Source organism: Botrytis porri (assembly GCF_014898465.1).
Source record: "Botrytis porri strain MUCL 3234 chromosome Unknown BPOR_021, whole genome shotgun sequence".
Lineage (NCBI taxonomy): Eukaryota > Fungi > Ascomycota > Leotiomycetes > Helotiales > Sclerotiniaceae > Botrytis > Botrytis porri.
Window position 1 is genome coordinate 105,308 of NW_024066095.1, and position 21,733 is coordinate 127,040.

At 35.0% G+C, this 21,733-nt stretch overlaps 4 protein-coding genes across 4 annotated transcripts; 3 read left to right on the forward strand and 1 right to left on the reverse strand.

Annotated features, from left to right (window-relative positions):
* Window positions 1-684: 684 nt before the first annotated feature.
* Window positions 685-2,280, forward strand: EAF01_011345 (uncharacterized protein). Its single transcript, XM_038919602.1, has 4 exons — window positions 685-1,286; window positions 1,351-1,715; window positions 1,761-1,828; window positions 1,888-2,280. Exons 1-4 carry the CDS (start codon window positions 1,009-1,011, stop codon window positions 2,074-2,076), a joined length of 900 nt encoding a protein of 299 aa, XP_038764812.1. The 5' UTR covers window positions 685-1,008; the 3' UTR covers window positions 2,077-2,280.
* A 4,409-nt stretch (window positions 2,281-6,689) lies between these two features.
* On the reverse strand, window positions 6,690-9,589 carry EAF01_011346 (uncharacterized protein; the record flags this gene model as incomplete). Its single annotated transcript, XM_038919603.1, has 11 exons — window positions 6,690-7,467; window positions 8,023-8,226; window positions 8,328-8,434; window positions 8,485-8,544; window positions 8,594-8,752; window positions 8,806-8,826; window positions 8,876-8,995; window positions 9,053-9,121; window positions 9,177-9,289; window positions 9,349-9,361; window positions 9,524-9,589. The coding sequence occupies 11 exons, from the start codon at window positions 9,587-9,589 to the stop codon at window positions 6,690-6,692; spliced, it is 1,710 nt and encodes a 569-aa protein (XP_038764813.1).
* A 6,596-nt stretch (window positions 9,590-16,185) lies between these two features.
* EAF01_011347 (uncharacterized protein) lies at window positions 16,186-18,319 on the forward strand (the record flags this gene model as incomplete). Its single annotated transcript, XM_038919604.1, has 3 exons — window positions 16,186-16,213; window positions 16,673-17,020; window positions 17,073-18,319. 3 exons carry the CDS (start codon window positions 16,186-16,188, stop codon window positions 18,317-18,319), a joined length of 1,623 nt encoding a protein of 540 aa, XP_038764814.1.
* Window positions 18,320-19,125: 806 nt separating this feature from the next.
* Window positions 19,126-20,346, forward strand: EAF01_011348 (uncharacterized protein; the record flags this gene model as incomplete). The annotated part of the gene is made up of 3 exons (XM_038919605.1): window positions 19,126-19,201; window positions 19,428-19,998; window positions 20,097-20,346. The coding sequence occupies 3 exons, from the start codon at window positions 19,126-19,128 to the stop codon at window positions 20,344-20,346; spliced, it is 897 nt and encodes a 298-aa protein (XP_038764815.1).
* Between the last annotated feature and the right edge of the window lie 1,387 nt (window positions 20,347-21,733).

The window sequence follows — 21,733 nt, forward strand, 5'->3', positions numbered from 1 at the left end:
TTATAATCATCACCCTTCCTGCTACACCACGGATGAAGAGTTGAAATCCTAATTGTCTTCATGTCCAAGAATGCGCACCATCACGTCCTATTAGATATTTTGCCTTGTCCGTCTCATTCATCACGATTAATTCATTTTCATGTGCGTCACTTAAAACTTCATCGATATCATATCAGCTGCTATGTTACTTCGGAAGAGACCATCGGAAGATGCTGCTCCATCTCTTGCTGCTTGACTCTGCCTGGGATTCATTTGATCATCAGTGAGATGTTGTAAAACGACTTCAATAGGATGTTCATTTGAATCTTCCGCTTTTGTTTCATCAAATGATAGCGTGTATGGAAATATCCCACGTTCAACTTTGATATTACTATGATCTTCAAGAGAATCGAGAAAGAGTTGGTGTTCAACAGCAATCAATCGTACTCTCCTCTCCTCTCCCATCCCATGGACAATGGACCATGCGGAGTGCTCACCGGTAACCTTGCATGAATCATTCCTTGTGGGGGTTTTATCATCGGGGAGATAACAACATTTCCAAGATTCCCCGTCCAAATTGGCTCGTAAATCCCAAGCTTCCGATTGGTTCCAATCCCTTATCTCCGAATCCCACCACGGTACCTTATGGCTTACCTAATAAGTTCCCCTTCACATTTCACATCCCAAGGCTTCATCTACCAATTCATTCCGTCAACACCGATAATCCAATTCATGCTGTGGGATGTTGCGGGGTCCAAAACTTATCAATTATAACATATAGGACGGGATTGTCTCATCAATGGTAAGCCATTAGAAATCTTGGGCATTATGTGGACCGAGAAAGTGATGCTTTACATGGAAAGTTGATTCTAATAAGCCGCCATGATCCGTCGGAAGTGCAGTACCCTTCCGACGCATATATATATTCAACGTCGTCCAATACTTATTAACTTCATGACATGATCGATATATTGTGATCATTGTTTCTTTCTTCGTTTACTCTCACTCATACTTCTTCATATATCCAAAATGGCCAACCCAACAACAAATACCAATGGCACCGCCTCACCTAAATTCGATCCAAACTTCACACAAAATGTCATCGATGCAATGGGACCCAAGACGAGTCCTCGTATGAGAGAAGTGATGAGTTGTCTCATCAAACATGTCCACGACTTTGCGCGAGAAGTAGAACTTACCGTTGATGAATGGATGTTGGGAGTTGAGCTTTTGAATGAAGCCGGAAAGATGAGCGACCATAAGAGAAATGAAGGACAATTGGTTTGCGACGTGATTGGTTTAGAATCGTAGGTTTTCATTCTCCAAAAGTTTTGCTCTATATCTCATACCTCTAACACGTAAACTTTACAGACTCGTAGACGAAATCACATTCAAAAAAGCTGCAGATGCAGTTGATGCTCCCACCGCAAGTGCGATTCTTGGACCATTCTTCCGCCACGATGCGCCCGTTTTAGAAAACGAATCTTCGATAATTCAAACCCCAGTCGATGATGGAGAAATAGTATATATGCATGGAATAGTCACAGATCATAAGACCAAAAAGCCTATCATTGGAGCTACGGTAGATACATGGCAAGCATCCACAAATGGATTATATGAGCAACAAGATGACGAACAAGCGGAACATAATTTGAGAGGAAAATTCAAGACTGATGAGAATGGACATTATGGATTTTATTGCTTGAAACCAACTCCATATCCTGTTCCTTTTGATGGTATGTTATTTGTCCTTTTTGAGAGGTAAACCTAATCATTTCAAGGTCCTGCTGGTAAAATCCTCCAACTATTAGACAGACATCCATTCCGACCTGCACATATTCATTTAATTGTAAGTTTAGCTTTTACCATGAAAATTAACATGTACCTCGTCTAACATATAATCTACAGGTCCAACACGAAAATTACAAACCCCTCACAACCCAAATCTTCAATTCACAAGACGAATATCTTCAAAACGACTCGGTTTTTGCTGTTAAAGATTCTCTCATTGTCGATTTCGTACCTTTGAAGGGTAATCCCAAAGCATCGCTAGAACTCAATTATCCAGTTATTCTTGCTCCTCAAACTGGGGCATAGAAATTGTTGAGTATATTTTTGGAGTATAGGAGTATCATGGAATTACTTTTTTGAACGGGTTTTAGACCCAAGATTGGAAGAGCTTCATTTTTGTCATGTTTTTGTGGATTTCATGTTATGAATAAACTGTTTAGTTATTACATCCATTCAATTCAATGATATCCTCGATTTGAAGTCTTTTCTCCACACCCCCTGAACTCTCTCAATCTTTTCCTCATTCTTATCCTCCTCACCATCTTATCATCTATATGAACAAAGATTGAATAAATAACCTCAAGTCATTCATAGGCTATGTCAAAGAAGCTAGTCTTAGTATAGTGTAAAGAGGCTTACTATTCCCTGTAAAGTAGCTAGCTCCTTAGATTGAATATACTTAATATTAGACTCTACATTTAGATTCTTCGTCTTTTATATTCCACTCAACCTAATATTATCATCTCTTCTCTTGAATACCTATATAATTCCTTTTAATCCCTTCTAATCTTATCTCACTATAATAAGATATCTATCTATTTATTAGATATTTAGAGGACAATAGTATATTAAATCTAGAATAAAATTAAAGTATCTATCTAGACATCTATCTAGCTATCTAGTTTCCTATCTCTCTATCTAGTATAAAAGAGTAGAAGGTAATAGAGTCATAGAATAAGCCTTCGCGCATATACTATAGAAATATCACTATAAGAGTAGCGCCTCTAATAAAGAAAAGAAGAAAGAGACTCTAAAAAGCATACAACGTAATATATAGGGGATATAATAGAACGAGTAAGAACTAACTGTCTTTTCTAAACTATACGATGAAGAACTATAAATACTAGCTTTAAGAAATGTTACATGATCTGTACGTGATCTTCCGTACATACTAGTATTAGGAATTAGAATTTTAATCGATTGATATATATTCTCTATGATTTTAAATATATTTTTCTCATGATATGAATAAGTATATTGTAAGCTTATTTTTATTCGGAGTGTGAAATTAATATGAAATAAACTGAAATAATAATATATTGAATTTCTCTCTTTTATAGTTTTCTTTTAAGAGAGAGAGAAGAAGAAAGAGAGAAGAAAGAAGAGGAAAGAAGAAAGAAGTCGGAACGTACGATCACGTGCTTAAGCGAATCACATGATTCTTTCCTTTCTTATAAGAAAGAGAAGAATCATATCTTTATATAGATTATCTAAATTCATATTATTCATCTTATATAGACTTTTATAACGCTTTATTAAGTAATCAAATTCTAATCCTCTCTTTTTAAATAATATAAATACTAATTAGTATTTGTTTTTATTTAAAGATATTTATGAATTAGATTATTATATTAAGATTTATATTAAGATATTTATATAAAGATTAAGATGATAATTTAAATTATTTAAAAAGATTCTTTGAGAAGATAGATAGAGTTGAATTAATTATAATTATATTCGATTTATATAGAATAATTAGAATATTGTATTTCTTATATTATCTTTTTCGATTTATATATTAAGAAAAGAATGTAATGTATTTGATTTAATTATAAATATATAAAAAGAACATAGAGTTTATTACATTTTATATTCATTATATCTTACTTAAAGCTTAATATACTTTTTGAATTCAGATCCCTTCTTCTTTATAAAAAGATTTATTTAATTTTTTCTTTTTCTTTTAAAATCTTTAATTAGATTCTTTATATTATAATATGAAATATTCTTTTATATATATATATATTAAATTAAAAAGAAACTTATTTATCAAAAACAATAAATCTAATTAATTCATTTAAAAGACAAAATCAAAATTATAAAGTCAAAGAGTTTATTATAATATAAATCAATTATTTAATAAAATAGTTTTAAAAATTCTATATAAACTTGATCTTTATTTATATTCTTAAAAAGTATATTACTTTAAAAATTTATAAGTTTCAAATCGTTATTTTCTTATTAAAAAGAATTCATTTATTAAATTTAGAAATTATTAAAGAATTAAAAAAACGGCTCATTTCTATCTATCTTTATATAATAATTAATTACTCTACTTTTTAATTTATTCTTTTAAATCAAATTGAATATAATAATTTATTTAAAAGACAATTTGATTTAATAATTCGATTACTTTATTCTAATAAATAAAACTCTTTCTTATTTATATATAACTTTAAATTCGATTTATTCTTTCTCCTTTCTTAATTTAATTATAGAATAAAGAAGAAAAAAAGAATACTTTTATTATATACTTTATATTTTAAATTCTAGAAATATAGCTAATATAATAATTTATACTTTTATATTATAAGAGTTATCGAACTTACTTACTATACTCTATAAATTTTATAACAAAATCCCTACAAAAATAATGTTTTTCTATACAAACTAAAAAAGTTCATAACTTTTTCAATTTAAAGAATTTTATTTTCAAAACTTCAAAATAAGTAATTGATATCATTTTTTATTAAAAAAAAAAAAATTATTTTTAACTATTTTTGTTCATGAATTATATAAATATAAAATTGAAAAAATTGAATTTTTTAATTTATAATACTTTTCTCATAAAAAATAAACGATTTTTTTAGAAAATTTATAATTCTTATCTTCAATAGCTTATAACTTTATTAATAAAACATTTAAAAATAAATTAGCTTTTCTTGTATATAATTAAATCAATTTTAAATCGACTTTGAATTATTTTAATTATTTTATATGAAGTTTTAATAAAGAAACAGAGGTCTTAAAAGCTGAAAAATCAATGGTTTTAGCGGGGAAATCGAAATCTATATAGTGAGAAGGTTCTAGAACTCTTAAATTTCAAGTTTTCATTAAAAAATAAAAACTCTATTATATTAGAATATATAATTATATACTTAAGTAAATCATATAATTCTTCTCTTCTTTAAAAAAAAGAAAAGAATTATATCTTTATATAAATTATTTAAATTCATATTTTTTACTTTATTCATTTTATATAGACTTTTATAGTACTGTATCTAATAATTCGAATCTTAATTCTCTCTTTAAGTAATATAAATATAAATACTAGATTATAATATTTCAAAATGAAAATGAGAAGAAAGATATCGTATTTTAGTGTTACGGGAGCTGCCTCTAGGGTCACGTGGAAGTGTCTAGAGTTCTTTCGAGGTGGTTTAAACTAAACTTCAAGTAGGAATTCAATAAGGTTGTAATTGGTTGTAATTCTCGTAATTATAATAATAAAACTAATGATTGTTTTTGAGCATGAAGCTCTATATTATAATAAAATCCATTCCCTATATAAACCTTCGTTCTAAAGTCGACCAATAAGTTGATCAACAAGTTGATCGATAAGTCAATCAGCTTTTAATCATATAACACTTATCCTATAATTCCTATTGTTTTAACTTGTCCTTTTATTCTGGAATTTAATCCCCTAGGATATTACTAATCCTAATAAAGCCTTCTTACTTACTATATTCTGTCTTTCCTAGGATCTACTATTCTGGGAATTATGTTCTAGGTTTTTAGAGTATCCTATAACTAATATTATATACATGCCTGAGGCTTTCCTTGGATGCCTAGTGTCCCCCAGTATACTGCAGCTGAATCACTGAGGCCTATAATACCATTATAGCCTATAAGTTGGTGATTTCTACAGCCTGTTACTAATCCGTTGTAACATTTAGAGAGTAAGTAGTTCTTATTTTTTTAGAAAAGAGAGGAAAGAGAGGAAAGAGAGGAAAGAGAGAAAAGAGAAGAGAGAAAAGAGAAGAGAGAAAAGAGAAGAGAGAAAAGAGAAGAGAGAAAAGAGAAGGAAAGAGAAGAAAACAAAAGAAATGAAAACAAAAGAAATCAAAACAAAAGAAATGAAAGAAAGAAGTAATTAGAAAATTACATATATATCTATAATCATCAGATATTAAATATTAAATATTAAGTATGATTTTTTTGTTACAACGGCATCCAACATACCACATCACATAACATAAATTACACGTAATAAAGCGTTAAGGAGCTTCAGCGCTTTTAAAGCATATTACGATCCTTAATAATCCAATATATCAAAAAGATTTTAGAGATTAGAATAAAGAACAAAGATCTATATAAGAAAATAGATTTCATTATAATATAAAGCTTAATATTTAAAAACAATCATTAGTTTCATTATTATAGTTATAAGAATTACAATTAATTACAACCTTATTGAGTTCCTACTTGAAGTTTAGTTTAAACCACCTCGAGAGAACTCTAAACACTTCCACATGATCCTAGAGGCAGCTCCCGTAACATTTTTCCATCTCTAAATCCATCATTCAATTAATCATTCAATTAATTACCTTCTTACTTATTATATTCTCTCTTACTTACTTACCTTATGATAATGCGATGAGTTCTTTCTACTTTTCCCTTTCTATTTTTCTCCATCTGTTTTCTATTTTTTATTCTTCTATTTTCTGTTTTCTAGTATTTTCTCTCTACTATTCCCTCTACTATTCCCTCTATGACTCTGATTTTTACATTCCAGATTTCAAATTCCGAGCGATATGTAAAATAGAATAGCATAGAATTTGTGAACAGAAGTAAGTAAGATATCGAATCGAATCGAATATGCACTCTACAAAAATAAAATCCCCCCTCCCCTATCCATCTCACTTCTCCCCCGCGCCCCACCTCCCCAACACTCCCACAACCCCTTCCCCCCCAGCAACCACACACCACTCCCCCCCTCTACTCCACGCACATCCTCTCCCCATAAAACTCCAACCCGGTACCGTTTCCACCTTATGCGGCAACAATCTCTTCAACGGATACGCTTGACGAATATCATATTTTTGATTCCACAATTTAATATCCATTCTCGTTGTTGGTATTTTTTCAACGATTCCTACTGCTTCACTTTCTAATTTTAATCCGTTGAGAGTTGAGTGACAAGCAATATTTGTATGTGAAGATGGGCCGGAACCACTTGTTGCGGTGGTGGTAGAACTTGCTGGACTTGTATCTCTTACTCTTTCTGTGGCACTTTTGAAAGCTCCTCCTCCTCTTTTACCTCGGGTACGGAAAGGGGTTAAGAATGCCGGACGTTTCATTTTACTTTGGGGTTGTTCTTCGCAATTGGGTGTTTGCTGACCAGATGTTAGGCCAGAATTTGAAGAAGGTCCTTGGGGTTCAAGTTCATCTTTAGAGGTAAAATGCGGAGGTAAAGAGCGTAAATATTCGTTATAAGCAACTAGACGATTGAGATCCCAGAAATAAACCTTAGACCCTAGAGCAGGGATTGCGAGTATAGAATGAGATATTTGAGGAAGGCCAGTCTTTGGATCTAAATTTTGGTCGGTATTGTCGGAGAAAGATTGATTTGAAAGTGGAATGCCTTGAAAAAGCGAAAAGCGAATCCAAGCAGTTTCTGTTCCTGGGGTGGAAAATCTGAATTGGAATTAGTTATAGATTGGTGAAATTGAAGATAGAAGCTTGATCATAAAGATACAAAAGGAACGATGTAGATGTAAGGGAATGTTCATTTCCTTGGATGACGCTCCGCTGGCCCTCCGGGGGCCACTGCCGTGGAGGCAGACTATTCGGAGAGCAAATATTCTTCTCGGTGACAAAAAATCTTATTCATCCGAACACTAGAATGTTATCCTCCCTGCCAGAGAACCCAGGAGACGATCTAAGGATGTGTACCACACCATACTCGTGGAGAAATCCTCTGACGAGCAACATAGCTTTTATACTCAAGACTTCGAGCGTAGCGAGCCGAGGGGGTTTGGGGGCTTGCCCCCATAATATACCAAGAGCAAGACCAGCAACATAAAATTACTACTATTACCATTATAATTGGGATTGGATTGGAAAGCGAGACTACTTCTGGTCATCATCCATTGAATAAATACAACCAGGTTAAATCAGAATAACAAGTCCTCTATCAGAAGAGCAACACAAAAGTGTAAGAAACAAGAAGAAGGGGGAAAAAATACATACTCAATCAATCTAACATAAGGATCATTCTTTGTCGGATCCGTAAAACATGTTAAAGTTGCACTTCCATTAGCAGCCTCATGTTGAGTTGGTGCTTCATCTTGACTTGGAGGTCGACCTTCAGAATCAAATCCTGTGATATCCCAAAGTACTATACAGTCCTCACATGCTGACCGAGAGAGAATAGAATCATCGTAGAATTGAACGCTTAGGAAGAGAATGTCAGTATATATTCTCAATCATGGTCTGAGGTATGGAAGGGGCAGAGAGTAATTGAATATGGTAATGTTGGAGACATGAGGAACTACCAATCGACTGCACTAGTATGAATTTCAGATGTCGAGAAATGTGGAAATTGAATTTCTGTTGCTTTATTTGTTGCAGTATTTTCATCCGGAAAGATAGGTAATGTCCACTACATCATGTTAAAAATCATTGCTTTCTCGCCAGAATACAAATACTAACAAGACATATCATGTAATCTTCGCCACCGGATAATAAATATCGACCAGACCGATGAAAAGCCTTTGTGAATCAGTGATCTGAGATGCGGTTTCGAGTGATATGGACGTACAATTGTTAAAATGGTTGTTCTATGACCTCCTGACAAAATAGCCGCACAAGGATGTTCCTCGTTATTTTGATCCAAACTCCAGATTCGAATTGTAGTATCTTTAGAACAAGATGCTAATATTTGAGGATCAGTCGGAGAGATTATCAATTCATTGATTGCCTATCACTGATCAGTCTTTACAATTCTACCTTATGATGAATTAGTAATCATACTCCTCCATGTCCTAAAAGTACCTAATGATAATTAGTATTTGGTACACGAAGACCTTCCAATGTCACTCACCCTAATGAGTTTGCCCGAAAGTACATCCCAGATCTTGATTTTGGCATTGAGTCCTGCTACACAAAGGAGAGGCTTCGCTAAATCCTTTGTCCAACAACATGCATAATGCTCTGTATCTGGCTAAAGATCTCGTATCAATGATCAACCATAAAATGGTTATTTAAATCAACTACTTACTTCCTCGTCGATAATCAATCGTACAACCTCGATTCCTTTTTTATCAGTAGGAGGTCTACATATCAAGATCTATATTTGACTTAGCAATTCAGATGTAATGGTTGAAGAGAGAGGAAAACCTTACATGTCTCCCACTTACCACAGCATAAATAGGATCAACGCCAGGTTTAGTATATGGATAGAATTTGACTGTCCAAAATTCATTATTTTCGATTGTTGGAGCATCTTTACGGTTTTCTGAAACTTGTCAGGCCATGATTAGGTATGAGGGGACACCGAAACGGGTTATCACATACCGGTAGGAAGATTCTAAAGAATGATATGTCCAGTTAGACATTGCTTTTCTTCCACTCACCGAGGAATCTTTCTTGATACGCGTAACAGAAATTTTTGGTGGAACCATGTCAAATTCTCACCGACATGCCTTCAAGAAACACCCGTAGTTGCATATTTGGATATGTACGAACTTACCGTAAATTGATGAGCCTCTTTTAATTTCGGTAATTCCCATTCACCATGTCCGTGTTTCCAGCTCATGATTGCAGATCTAGTCAGAGTAAATAGTTACTTGATTGGCTATCAGTAGAGTTTGAATAGAGCTCAATGGAGGTTGAAATGTGATAGGCGTTGCAGGACGCAATGTCGGAGGGCTCTAATTCTCGGAGTTGATACTACAAAGATATTCTTGATCTCGATTCTGTAGTACTTAATTCAAAATCCGGACCGATGTCTTCTTTGAGTATGAAATGGAACCCGAGATGAGATCAAACGGATGCACTTGCTGTCAATCAATATCCCGCCCAAGAACTTGTTTCCACCGACTTGCAGTAATGGATTCCGAAAATGGGCTTGATAGAAATTTTCATCGAGATTCGATTAGAATCTGGAGTAGTGAGAATTGTTAGTCCACGTGATTATGGAGAAGGATGTTTGTTTTTTGGTGTTTGGTGTTTCGTTCCACCAAACCAGCCATGCTTTCAGAATACAGACGGGTTCGAATATTTCAAAGGCGTCATCAGTCCGGCCCGTTATAATCCATTCTGTCAAGAAAAAACAAAACACAAAGGAAACGAGAGTAAGCCTTGCACACACATTGATTGTGTAACTTTTGATCACCTCTCAGCCTACTGAATTTACGGAAGAGGTTGGTCTAGGTTTGTCCAGGTATGTATTCCATGTTTTGATAATGGAAGATCAATCCAAGGCGTAGTGCAGCGGAAGATTGTTTTTGATATCACGTTGACTTTGCTTACCTCTTTTCAATATGTGGTTGAATTTGATTGAATGCCAAGATTAAAGTGATCGCGTCTTTGCTCTCAAGACTTGATTATCATTCATGCCATATCGATTCAAGTTCCGAAGTATCTTTCTTATCTTTGATCTTTCTTCGATTTTGATTATCGTGGGGTACCTGGGTATCCAGAAAACGTGTTGATTAACTAGGGAGGTAGGTAGTGAGCACCGAAGTTGAAGGGTTCAATGAATCGGAAAGTTTTGGTGGGTGATGGTGGGTGATGGTGGTGGTGGTTGAGGCGGCGGGAAGGGTCGTGAGGGAAGTGAGTGGTGGAAGTTTTAGTGAGAATTCCTTTTGGGTTAGTGTAAAAAGTATAATAAGGAGCGAGCGATATAGACAAGTAACAACTTCTTATAACACCCCTTGGGTATAATTGAAAACATATTATATACTTAAATAGGTAAGTTTATCAGAATATAATAATTGTAGATGCAAAAATAAACTTAAAGGATTATCCAATCATCGGTTACAACTACATAGGCACGTATATATTGAGATCTTCCTTTGGCTTCATTTTTCATCAAGGAACAACGGAACTATCTACCTACCCATCTACCTACATATACTATCTACTATCTACTACTTACTATCTAGCTATCCATCTACCCATTGCTGCTGTTTAAACTTATACGTTACGCCAGTTGCTGAAAAGGTCTCATCAAAACCCTCCATCATTACTACCTACCCAAGCTTGCTGGTGACTACTTCACCGTTCCTGATTCAGTATTGCTTTTGTTCAAACTACCACGTATAACGTTACATATTGGTCAAAATCTAGAATTCTCCAAGACATTTTGCCTTCATGATCTCATTCCATGTGACAAGCAATCCAATAATACGAACACGAAAAAGAGGGACAGAGAAGGAAGGCAAAAAGAAGTGAATTCGAAGTTTTCCTATTTCAGTGTGTACACAGGTAGGGATATTCCATACAGACCTATCTCCTCTGATCCTTTCTGTGTCCCCCGAATATATCCGATTTGCCATATCCCTTATTCCGTAACGGAGAGAGCATACATAGGACTTACCGTCAAACTTGTCCCAAATCCTCGTCATTTCATGCTCATCATTCTCTTGGTGATGGGTGTCATTGCATAGGCGGGTGTAACTTGATGATTCCCGTAGGCTGTCTTGTCCTGTGCTTACTCTCCCTTCACCAGCTCCCCTTAATATATTCCATTATGATATCTTGGAGAATGCATCAATCATGCAACAAGTGACCACACGGGGAAAGAATGGATTGTCCGGTATGCTTGGATTTTACAAATGAGGCAGAGGCAGAGACGGAGCTGAGAATTGGAATTGTGTGGCTCTTCAATGTGCGGGGAGCCAAAGAGAATGAATTGGCTTCCCCAAAGACAACCCGTTCCAACGGGGATCCTGCAGATATTTCTCAAATTCCTTGGGTCAATTTAACCAATAGATATATAAATATCCAATACCTTGTTAAATAGTATTCATCCTCTTAAGCCTGGTCATAACCAAGCACTTTTCGAGGCTGAAGCCCTGAACCGGAATACAGTAGGTAGTATATGAAGTGATGTGGTCTAGAATATCTAGATAGTTGTCAGTGTGCAGCCCATATCACTATACAGCCCACTTCAAGATATTGCGTATTCGCGTATGTACACGCTCATATAAGAGTTCTAAGTCGACCACCCTACTTTCAGGCCACCCCTGTTTTGGGCCACTCTTTTACACCAAAAATCGCTTTTTTAGCTTATTAATATCTTTATCAATATATAATCTAATTTAATAAAAATTTGAGTATATATAATTTAAGCTACTTTAAGCTTATTTTGAAATTTTGAAATTTTTAGGAATTTTCTATATTGAGATCTAGACCTTTAAAATATCGATTTTTTAATTTGTATAAGAATCACATACAAATTTAAAACTTTTATAAAATCTTTAATAACTTTTTAGTAATAACCATTAAAAGAAAACTGTATATCTTTTTGAAAGTTTTGAATTTAAATCTATATAGAAATTAAAAAAAAATTAAAAAAAAATTAATAGATATAGAAATATAGTATACAATAAGTTTAAAGTAATATAAATAATCCCTGTAATTTTGAGGGTATTCTTTTAAATATCTATTTATAGGAAATTTTCTTTTTTTTTAAATCCTTCAAAATAAATATATTATAAATTTATAATAAAATTTTATAGTTTATTTTTAATAATTTTTATTAAAAAGTTATTAAAGATTTTATAAAAGTTCCAAATTTATATATGATTTCCATACAAATTTAAAAATCGATATTTTGAAGCTCTAGATCTCAATACAGAAAAATCCTAAAATCCTAAAAATCTAAAAACTTCAGATTAAATTCAAAACGATCTGAATTATATATATACAAATTCTCAATAAATTCTATCTATAAATAAAAGAGTTAAAAATTTCATTTTTGGTATAAAAAGTGGTCTAAAAGGGGGGTGGCCCGAAAGTAGAGTACTCAACTTAAAACCTTCTTATCATACCTTATAAATTTTATAATAAAATCCCTACAAAAATGATGTTTTTTTATACAGGCTAAAAAATTGATAACTTTTTCAATTGGAAGTTTTTTTTTTCAAAATTTCAAAATAATGAATATTATTCTTTATTGAAAAAAAGTATTATTTTTATTTTTATTTTTTTTATTTTTATAATTTAAGATGAAAAAATTTAGTAATTTATAATTTATAATACTTTTCCTATATAAAGTAAGTAGTTTTATTAAAAAATCTATAATTTTCATTTTCAATAACTTATAAGTTTATGAATAAAATATTTAAAAATAAATTAGCTTTTTTTTTATATAATTAAAATAATTTTAAATCGATTTTAATTTTTTTTATATAAAGCTTTAAAAAAAATAGAGAACTTAAAAGCTAAAAGATTAATAATATTAGCGAGGAAATCGAAATCTATACGATGAGGAGGTTCTAGAACTCTTATATATAGCTAATATAAATGAGTATTCTATAAGTACTCCGCTCTCTATTCTATAATTATAGATTCTAAGAATAAATTATACTCTACTTTTATAGTTATTCTCAGACAAAGTAATATAAAGTCTTGTTTAATAATTATATTTTAATAATTGATTATTATTTTAGGAAAAAATAAAAAGGATTAAATAATAATAAAAACCTAGCTTTTTAGAAATAATATAGTTTATTAGTATATAGATTATATTATTATATGAATTATCTTATTTTGTATATAATTCATCCATATAGAATCGTATGTTTTCTTTATTTACTAATAGAATTCTATGAAAATTTGATATACAAATTCTAATTAAATTAGTATTATAAAAATCTAATTATTTCTTAGTACGAGTTTTTCGCGAATGATTATAATAGTTATTAAAGAAATAACTTTTTTATAACGAAAACCGTAACAAATCTACTTTTTTTAAAACATAATAAAAAATTAAATTCTAAAGTAGACTTTTGAAATACTATTATTTTATTATTTAAAATGATACTATAATTTTTTTAATAATAATTGTTAGTTTTCGAAATCTAACTATTAAAAGTATCTTGATTTTAGTATATTTTTAATATAGCTTATATAATAATATGACCTACATACTAATGAATTACGTTATGATTTTTATATAAACTAGGGGCCTACGAGCCCTTAAACTCTTTACGTTAATAGAACGTAAATTTAAGTTTAAAGAAAGTGTTTTAAAAATACACTTTTAAATAGTAGTTGGATTAAGAGCTTGTAGACGAAGTTAGTTTACCTCCTTTTAAATTAATAATAATAATAATAATAATAATAATAATAATAAATCATGTAATTAACATTATATAATCTAGATTAGTAATTTATTATAAATATAAGCTTATTGGGACTTGATTTATTCATAATAAAATATTAATAATTAAAAAATAGATTATTAAAAAGTCCTTACCTTGATCTATATGATTATCTATTTTGTTATTTTTTATTCGATTCAATTAAGATAATTTTATTAGAAAAGATAGTTTCTGTTTTGATTGTTATATTATATTATAATACTATGAAAGTCAAATCAATAAGATCGCTTAAATCAGATCTTACTAAATAAGAGTTTCTTATTTTTCATATATATATAACTTCGATTCTTACGAACGACAAGATTATTAAGAAGGTAAGCCTTTAATAATTCTATTATTTTCTAAAAAAAAATAGAAATTGTTATAATTTTCATTACAAACAGTTATTTCTTTAATAACCATTATGCTAATTCGAATTTTCAAAAAATAATTAGATTTTCATAATACTAATATAATCGGAATTTATATATCAAATTTTAACGGAATTCTATTAATAAGTAAAGAAAGTATATAATTACATATAGACAAATTTTATATATAAATTAAATAGGCTGTATACTTATAAACTACATTATTTGTTTCTTATAAGAATAGTAAATGACGCTCCGCTGGCCCTCCGGGGGCCATTGTCATGGAGACCGAGTATCTGAATTAGATGCATGACTAGTAAGTGGGTAAGATAGCACCTCTATGTATCCAGCCTTTGACTCGAGTATCCAGGCCTGCCAGGCTCGAGCCAGGTACTCATTAGGTGGGTCTACATGCTGGCATGAATTTATTTTTATTATCAACCCCTTGGAACATCATCGACCCTGAAAATGTCAAGAAACCAATTATATCTTCAGAAATCATCTAACTTGAGGATTTGTCGCAGGGAGTCCTGTGAGGTTCCATAGTAAAAATACTAAGAAACACTAAAATGATGTTTCTAGTAGCCGGTTTTAGCGTCGGGGAGTTTTTCCTAATACACGAAATTCCTAAGCTTTTCCACATTAACCTTACAAGAGAAACATCATCATCTAAAACACAATTCTACCACAACAGACTTTCTATCTACTGGGTGGTATTCATCAACATTTGAAACAAAAAAAAGCAAAAGTCCCTACACTCTTCCATCAGTTTCCATCCTTTTCATATGCACACGACATCGTTACACTAAACGCCCTACACGGCGAGGCACCCTTTACGAACCCCGGAAACCTCTTATTAGAACTTCTGAACACAACGTTGGCCTGGCTCTCTTGAAAGTTGTAATAGTGGCTGGCCACTCTAACTCTTTCCATTTTATAATTAATTTCTATTTCTCGGTCCCGAACATACATCCATCCTTTATCAGACTGCACCCCTTGTGACAACGGGATTGCGGCAAAGATACCTAGCACACACGCACACAATCCTTCCTGGAAAAGAAGAAAAAAGTCTGCATGTTCGTACCCTGTCGATCAACTGAATATTGGGAACAGGGCATTACCACCCCCAGGGTCCATCATCATAATAGCCGGAGAAAGGTCCTCGATTCGCTTGTTCACCCGGAACCATCCAATTATATTCATCAATTCAAAGGTGGCCGAGGAAGTGGTCGGTTTGGAGTACGCAACAGTCAGTGGTACTGCATTTCGGGAACGGAGTTAGGGATTTCCATCAAATGGCTTCGCGGGGTTGATAGCACTCAGGCATTACACATGACAGACGCATAACGTCCAACCTCTTCTCGAACCAATCCAGCTCATTCTTGACCTTTTGAATCGACGATTTCCTTCAAAGGACTAGGTATTCTATCGCCTCAGTTCAATGCAATTACCATGTACAATCACCATAGAAAAATAGTACCACACACATCTAGCTTCGTTTCTATATAACCTCCCTAGTTCCCCCCTTTTCAATACTTTTATTTTCCATTCATTACATCATACTTTATACATATTACTTGTTGAAAGGTCAACTTCGAGTCTTTCGATTCAACTCGTCTACCGATAGAACTGAGCATCTTATTAGAGATAAAAACGCCAGATTCTTCAAAATGGAGACTACTTTTATGACTATTCACAGTGAGTAAATTCTTTCCCTAGAGTTCACAATGGGATGGAAATGGTTCTTAGTGCTATGGTTCATGGAAGAGTAAATGCTTGTGGCGAAAAGAGAGGTCGCTTTGATGTGGAAATTGATGATGAGGGGATGAGTGAGAAATCACAAGAAAAAGCTTTCTTGTTGATATTCCTTTTGTTTTTGGTATCATTTGGGAGCAAGATACAAAACCTCGGGTGGGTGAGGAAGACTGGGGAAACATGTCTTCGGGTTGAAATGTGAGAAAAGGATTAAAATGATTAAGGGTGTCATTATGGGGGCAAGCCCCCAAACCCCCCTTTGCTCGCTACGCTCGAAGATCTTAGTTTCATTACTAGTCGGCCCCTACGGCAGTAGCTCCCGGAGGGCCAGCGGAGCGTCATTCAATTTCCTAATGATTCAATAATGTCTCATGAGTTAGGCTAACGTTTACTTTTGATCAGACCTTAATCCTGAAGCCAATATTCTGTTCGCTTCAGAGTCAATCTCTGACATTCTTGGGTATGAACCTGAGGATGTTGTAGGCAAAGCTTGGTTCGAATATTTCGATAAGGACAACGACAATACCCCATTTGCTCGTCAAGCTACTAGTCAAGGTGTTCACTTGGAAAAAGCAGCTGTTATTTATCATGCCAAAATCGCACATAAGAATAAAAGATCGGATGGAACACCTGACTGGATCACTTGTGAATGCGTTTTCACGGTTGTTCACGATGTCTTGGTTGCTTGTACAAGTCACTATAACGCAGATTCGCATGAGAATTACATGGATAGGATTCGTGGGGCTATCAGTATGATTTTGTTTTGCTCGCCATGAATTCCTATTTACTAACGATAATTTAGGAAAGGAAACCTCCAAGAGCTTGGTCAAACGTTTCACTGCCCCTCCAAAGGATTTGAGATATCACATGTTGGAAAACCTTTCCTTCAAATTTCGAGACCCAGTTACGGAGACTTCTACACGCGAACCAAGAGCTGCTTTGATCCTCAATCGTTTCACTCGAAGCTTGACAATTATGTATTCTACCGCAGCAATTGAAAAAGTTCTTGGCATCAGTAAGGAATATATTGTTGGCAAAAGCTTCTACGAATGCATCCAACAACAATGCTTGGCCGAATCCATTGCCGCTATCGAAAGTGCCAAAGGAAACGACTCTATCGCTCATCTCATCTTTTGGTGTCGTGATCCACGTCATCCTCATGAAATCGAAGAACTCAATCAAGCTCTTGATGATGCTAGTGATATTAGTGGAAGTGAAGATGAAAGTGAAGGTGATGCAGTTGGTGGAAATTCCAACTCAGCATCTTCTCCAACAACCACACGAACTACTTCCCAACCCGGTAGAGAAGTAGTCATTCGACGAAACAATCGTCAAAGATCTGCTGGTAATCCCAGTACTGGTCAGGTTTTACCTGTCTTTCAACAGATTCAATTGGAAGCTGTCATTTCCTGTACTTCGGATGGTTTAGTTGTTATTCTACGTAAAGCTCCTGCTAATTCTCGTGTTGATCATCAAGCTATTGCTCCGTGGGGTGTCAATCCAATTGCGCCACACGTTGTTCGACCGGATCCAAACGATCGCTTCGTTCATGGTCCCGAAGCTACGGCTCTTCAACCTGGTGCATCTAAAGAAGAATCCATCAAGAGTATTCGAGAAGTGGCTGTATTTGCTTGGGCACTTTGTGGTATCAATGGAAATATTGGAGCTTATGGACGTGGTACCCCAGGTCCCAAATCTCAACCTCCGGCATTACCAATTTGGAATCCTCATGGACCAGCCGAAATGGATCCACCTGTTAATCAAGCAGAAGTAGACTGGGCTCGAAGACTTGGAAAGAGAAAGGAAACGGGTCATTCACTTGGTCATGTTTTTAGAGAGGAGAGAAATGAGAGAAGAGAGAAGAGAAGAAAGTTGGGGGAAATGAGACCAGATGGTTATGCACAACATGATTATCAACCCGTTGGTTCAACTGGTTATGCTCATCAGAATAATGGATATTCTGGTACTTCCGCTCCTGGAAATGGAAATGGAATGGGAAATAATGGTTATGGCAATGGTGATAATGGCAATGGTAATGGTACTCATTAGTAGTATCTTTACCTACCAGACGAGCTTGCGTAAAGCAGTAAGACTTGTATCAGATGATTGGATAACGAAGAGCTGAATTGAGAAAGAATCTGGTTATAGGTGGGAGAGGAGGAAGGATACATTCAAATTTTGAACAGAGCATTTGGCGAAGTGTTGCGATGATGAGTTCAACATTCTTTTTGGGATACAGATGTTGCAAGGGGATGTTTATGATTCTTTTGCGATTCAATTGGTGTTAATATTACCAACCAATATAACTTAATGGAAAATGTAGCAAATAGCAATACACTCTTTTATATGCTACCATGAAGTTCTTATAACTATAGTATAGTACTCATGAATGACAATCCTGACAATCCTGAACATCAATAAAATGACGGGGACTGAGAAATGAATAGAGAAGCTTGGACCTCATATATGTCAAGCGGGAGATCTAACCATAAATAGTTTAGCACCATGTCTAGAATACGCAGCTCATGTTTAGCTTAAGGAAACCGTGGAATTTTGGATAGCTTTCATGAACCCAGATATCTTATCGTCCAGTAACGAACCATCTGCGAATAATAATCTACACTCGTTCATCCACAGCCAGATATTCGGATCTGTTTGCGCTACGAACTGCCAGTCGATTTGCACACGGTTACGGTTTCTTAGGTTCACGAAAGGCCAGTTAGTTTGCGAGAGTTTGGGTTTGAAGCGTTACTTGGTACTCTGAGTCGCAATTGCATGTACCAGTGTCTCGACTTCATCATCGCATTCCCAGCGCTATTGTATCTTCGATACGACGGAAGCAATAAGTAGGAATCATGGCTTCGTCTTCAAATCCGTACCAGCATTATGATCAACCTCATGCGGAGGATGATTTGATTGATCCTGATGATGGTATGTATATTTGATTTATGTTTCTCTGCCGATGCTTATTTTGGTTGGATGGAGGGAGGGAGTCAATGCTACAAGCCCGCGATCATGTCGTGTCAGACCTGGAGAGCGGGGGTTAAATACGTTGTTGTTTCTATGGCTTGCCCCTCCTTCACATACTCCTGCATTGATTCCCCGCTTGCCATTCTCACCCACCCATCCATCTACATATACTAACAAATCCACCCAGCGACCCTCGATGATCTCGACGATCCCCTCAATGCTACCACCTCCCGCACTCCCCTCACGGGAAATATCCAACAAACACAATCCTCCACCCAATCCTCCCAAAACTATCTCACCTCCCGTATCCCAGGCGAAGATCGACGAGCTCCCACCAACACCCTCGATGAATCGGTTTGGGAAACCCTCTCGCGCGATCTCACAGCCATCTGGTCCAAAATGCGGGAAGTGCTATATCCTAAATATCTCTTCGGTGGTTCGATGATTGATTCTCACGGTTTACGAGGTGCATACTCCCAGTTTCGAGAAAATGGAATTCAAGGAGCGAGAGAAGAATTGAGGGGGATGATTGGAAGGGTCACGGATGTAGAGGGATTGACATCGGGAAATGCTATGAGTGAGGGATTGAGAGATTGGGATTTATGGGGCCCGTTGGTTTTTTGTTTGGGGTTGTCATTGTTGTTGAGTTTTAGAGCGAGGGGAGATCAGATGAGTAATGTTTTTAGTGGGGTTTTCGCCATGGTTTGGTTGGGGGAGGCGGTGGTGACGGTGCAGATTAAATTGTTGGGTGGGAATATGTGAGTTCCTTCTTTATTTGTTGTCTTCTTTTCCATAATACATCCCTTTTCCCTTTCCTCACTCCTCATATCCGAACCCGGCTAACCCAACCCTTAAGTTCCTTCGCCCAATCCGTCTGCATTATAGGCTATACCCTTTTCCCGCTCGTCATCGCAGCACTCCTCTCAGCACTAGGTCTTCATCCCATCCCCAGAATCCCAATCTACATTGTCCTGGTGGCGTGGAGTATGGCGGCGGGTATTAGTATCTTGGGAGGAAGTGGAGTGGTGAAGAATAGAGTGGGATTGGCGGTTTTTCCTCTGTTTGTGTTTTATTTGATGTTGGGGGCGCTTTGTTTTATTTCTTAGGGTTTGGGGGGGTTTGGGGTCTGTGGCGGGATTAGGGGGAGAGGAGAGAGAGGGGGGAGAAGGAAGGGAGAATGGGGTGTATCAGAGGAATGGGAATTTGTGGTTTCGAGAGAGCAGGGGGTGGAGTAGATATGATATGGAGGGAAAATGGAAGGGAATGGGAGGATAGGCTATGAAATTGAGGAGTCCTTTGGAGGAGTGGAAATATTGATATTTTATTTGTTAGTCGTGGAAATATAGATTTATGATTTATTAGTCTTTTTGGTGACTTTGTGTTTTGGGTTTAGGTTTTGTGATGAGATGGGGGGTTGATTGGAAAGAGATTGAAGTGTGTGGGATTTGTGATTGTGAGATTGAAGTTTTTGTTTATGGGGGATTTTTTGAGGGGGAAAGGGGGGAGGGAGGTGGAGGTGGAGGTGGAGAAAGTTGAATTGCGAAATAGGGAACTAGAGTTTCTTTTCATTTGATTCACTTGGGAGTTGGGAGTTGGGAGGCTGGGATCAATTATGTATATAGATATAGTATGTAGGTAGATATATAGGTAGGTAGATGTAGTATGTAAGGACGAGGAGATGAAATGTGATGTAATGTGATGAGATTAGAGGGAGAAGAGGGAGAAGAGGGAGAAGAGGGAGAAGAGGGAGAAGGATATGGATTTGGATTTGAGGAGAAGTTTGGGTTAGAGTGATAGTGATGACGGTGTGATGATGGTGTAGTTTGGATTTCTTTGTTGCTGTTTTTTCTCGCGTTTGTTGTTATGATTGGTGATGGATACATATTGTTATATATGGATATGTGTAGATATATATATACAGTCTTCCATCTGAACTGTTGATACGGTAATATTCGGATTCTCTTGATGTAAAAGAGGTATATCGATTTAATTTCCTTGTTATCACTATTAGTTATTGTTATTATTATCATTATTATTGATTCTTACTTCTATTTATTATTGTTAAATCTAAACATTGCTATTATTATTGCTATTGTGTTTCCTATTACCATTCAATTGCTATGCATCCCCCAATATAAATCAAAATTTCAAGTTAGTCGAAGTTCGAATTAGATACGGAGTCGTTCGTTGAATACTTGAGCAATATCTAGTATCTCCCCATCACCACGTCTCACAACCGGCGAGATCTCTGGTTGTAGCTAGCTTACTAGCTCCTGTGTCATGGTCGAACTTGTATTTATGAGTTGAGATGCGGGAAAGAAGATAGAGTACAGTGTGGGATTTTATAGATGGTCCTTTGTATTTTCTATTTGGATTCCTTTCGGGAAGCGGTTCCTGTTTAGGGGGTTTGTTTGGTATTCATGGTATTCACGGGATTCATAGGATCTTCATGCTGGTATGTCTTAAGATTTCTGGTTCTTTACATAGTGTAGA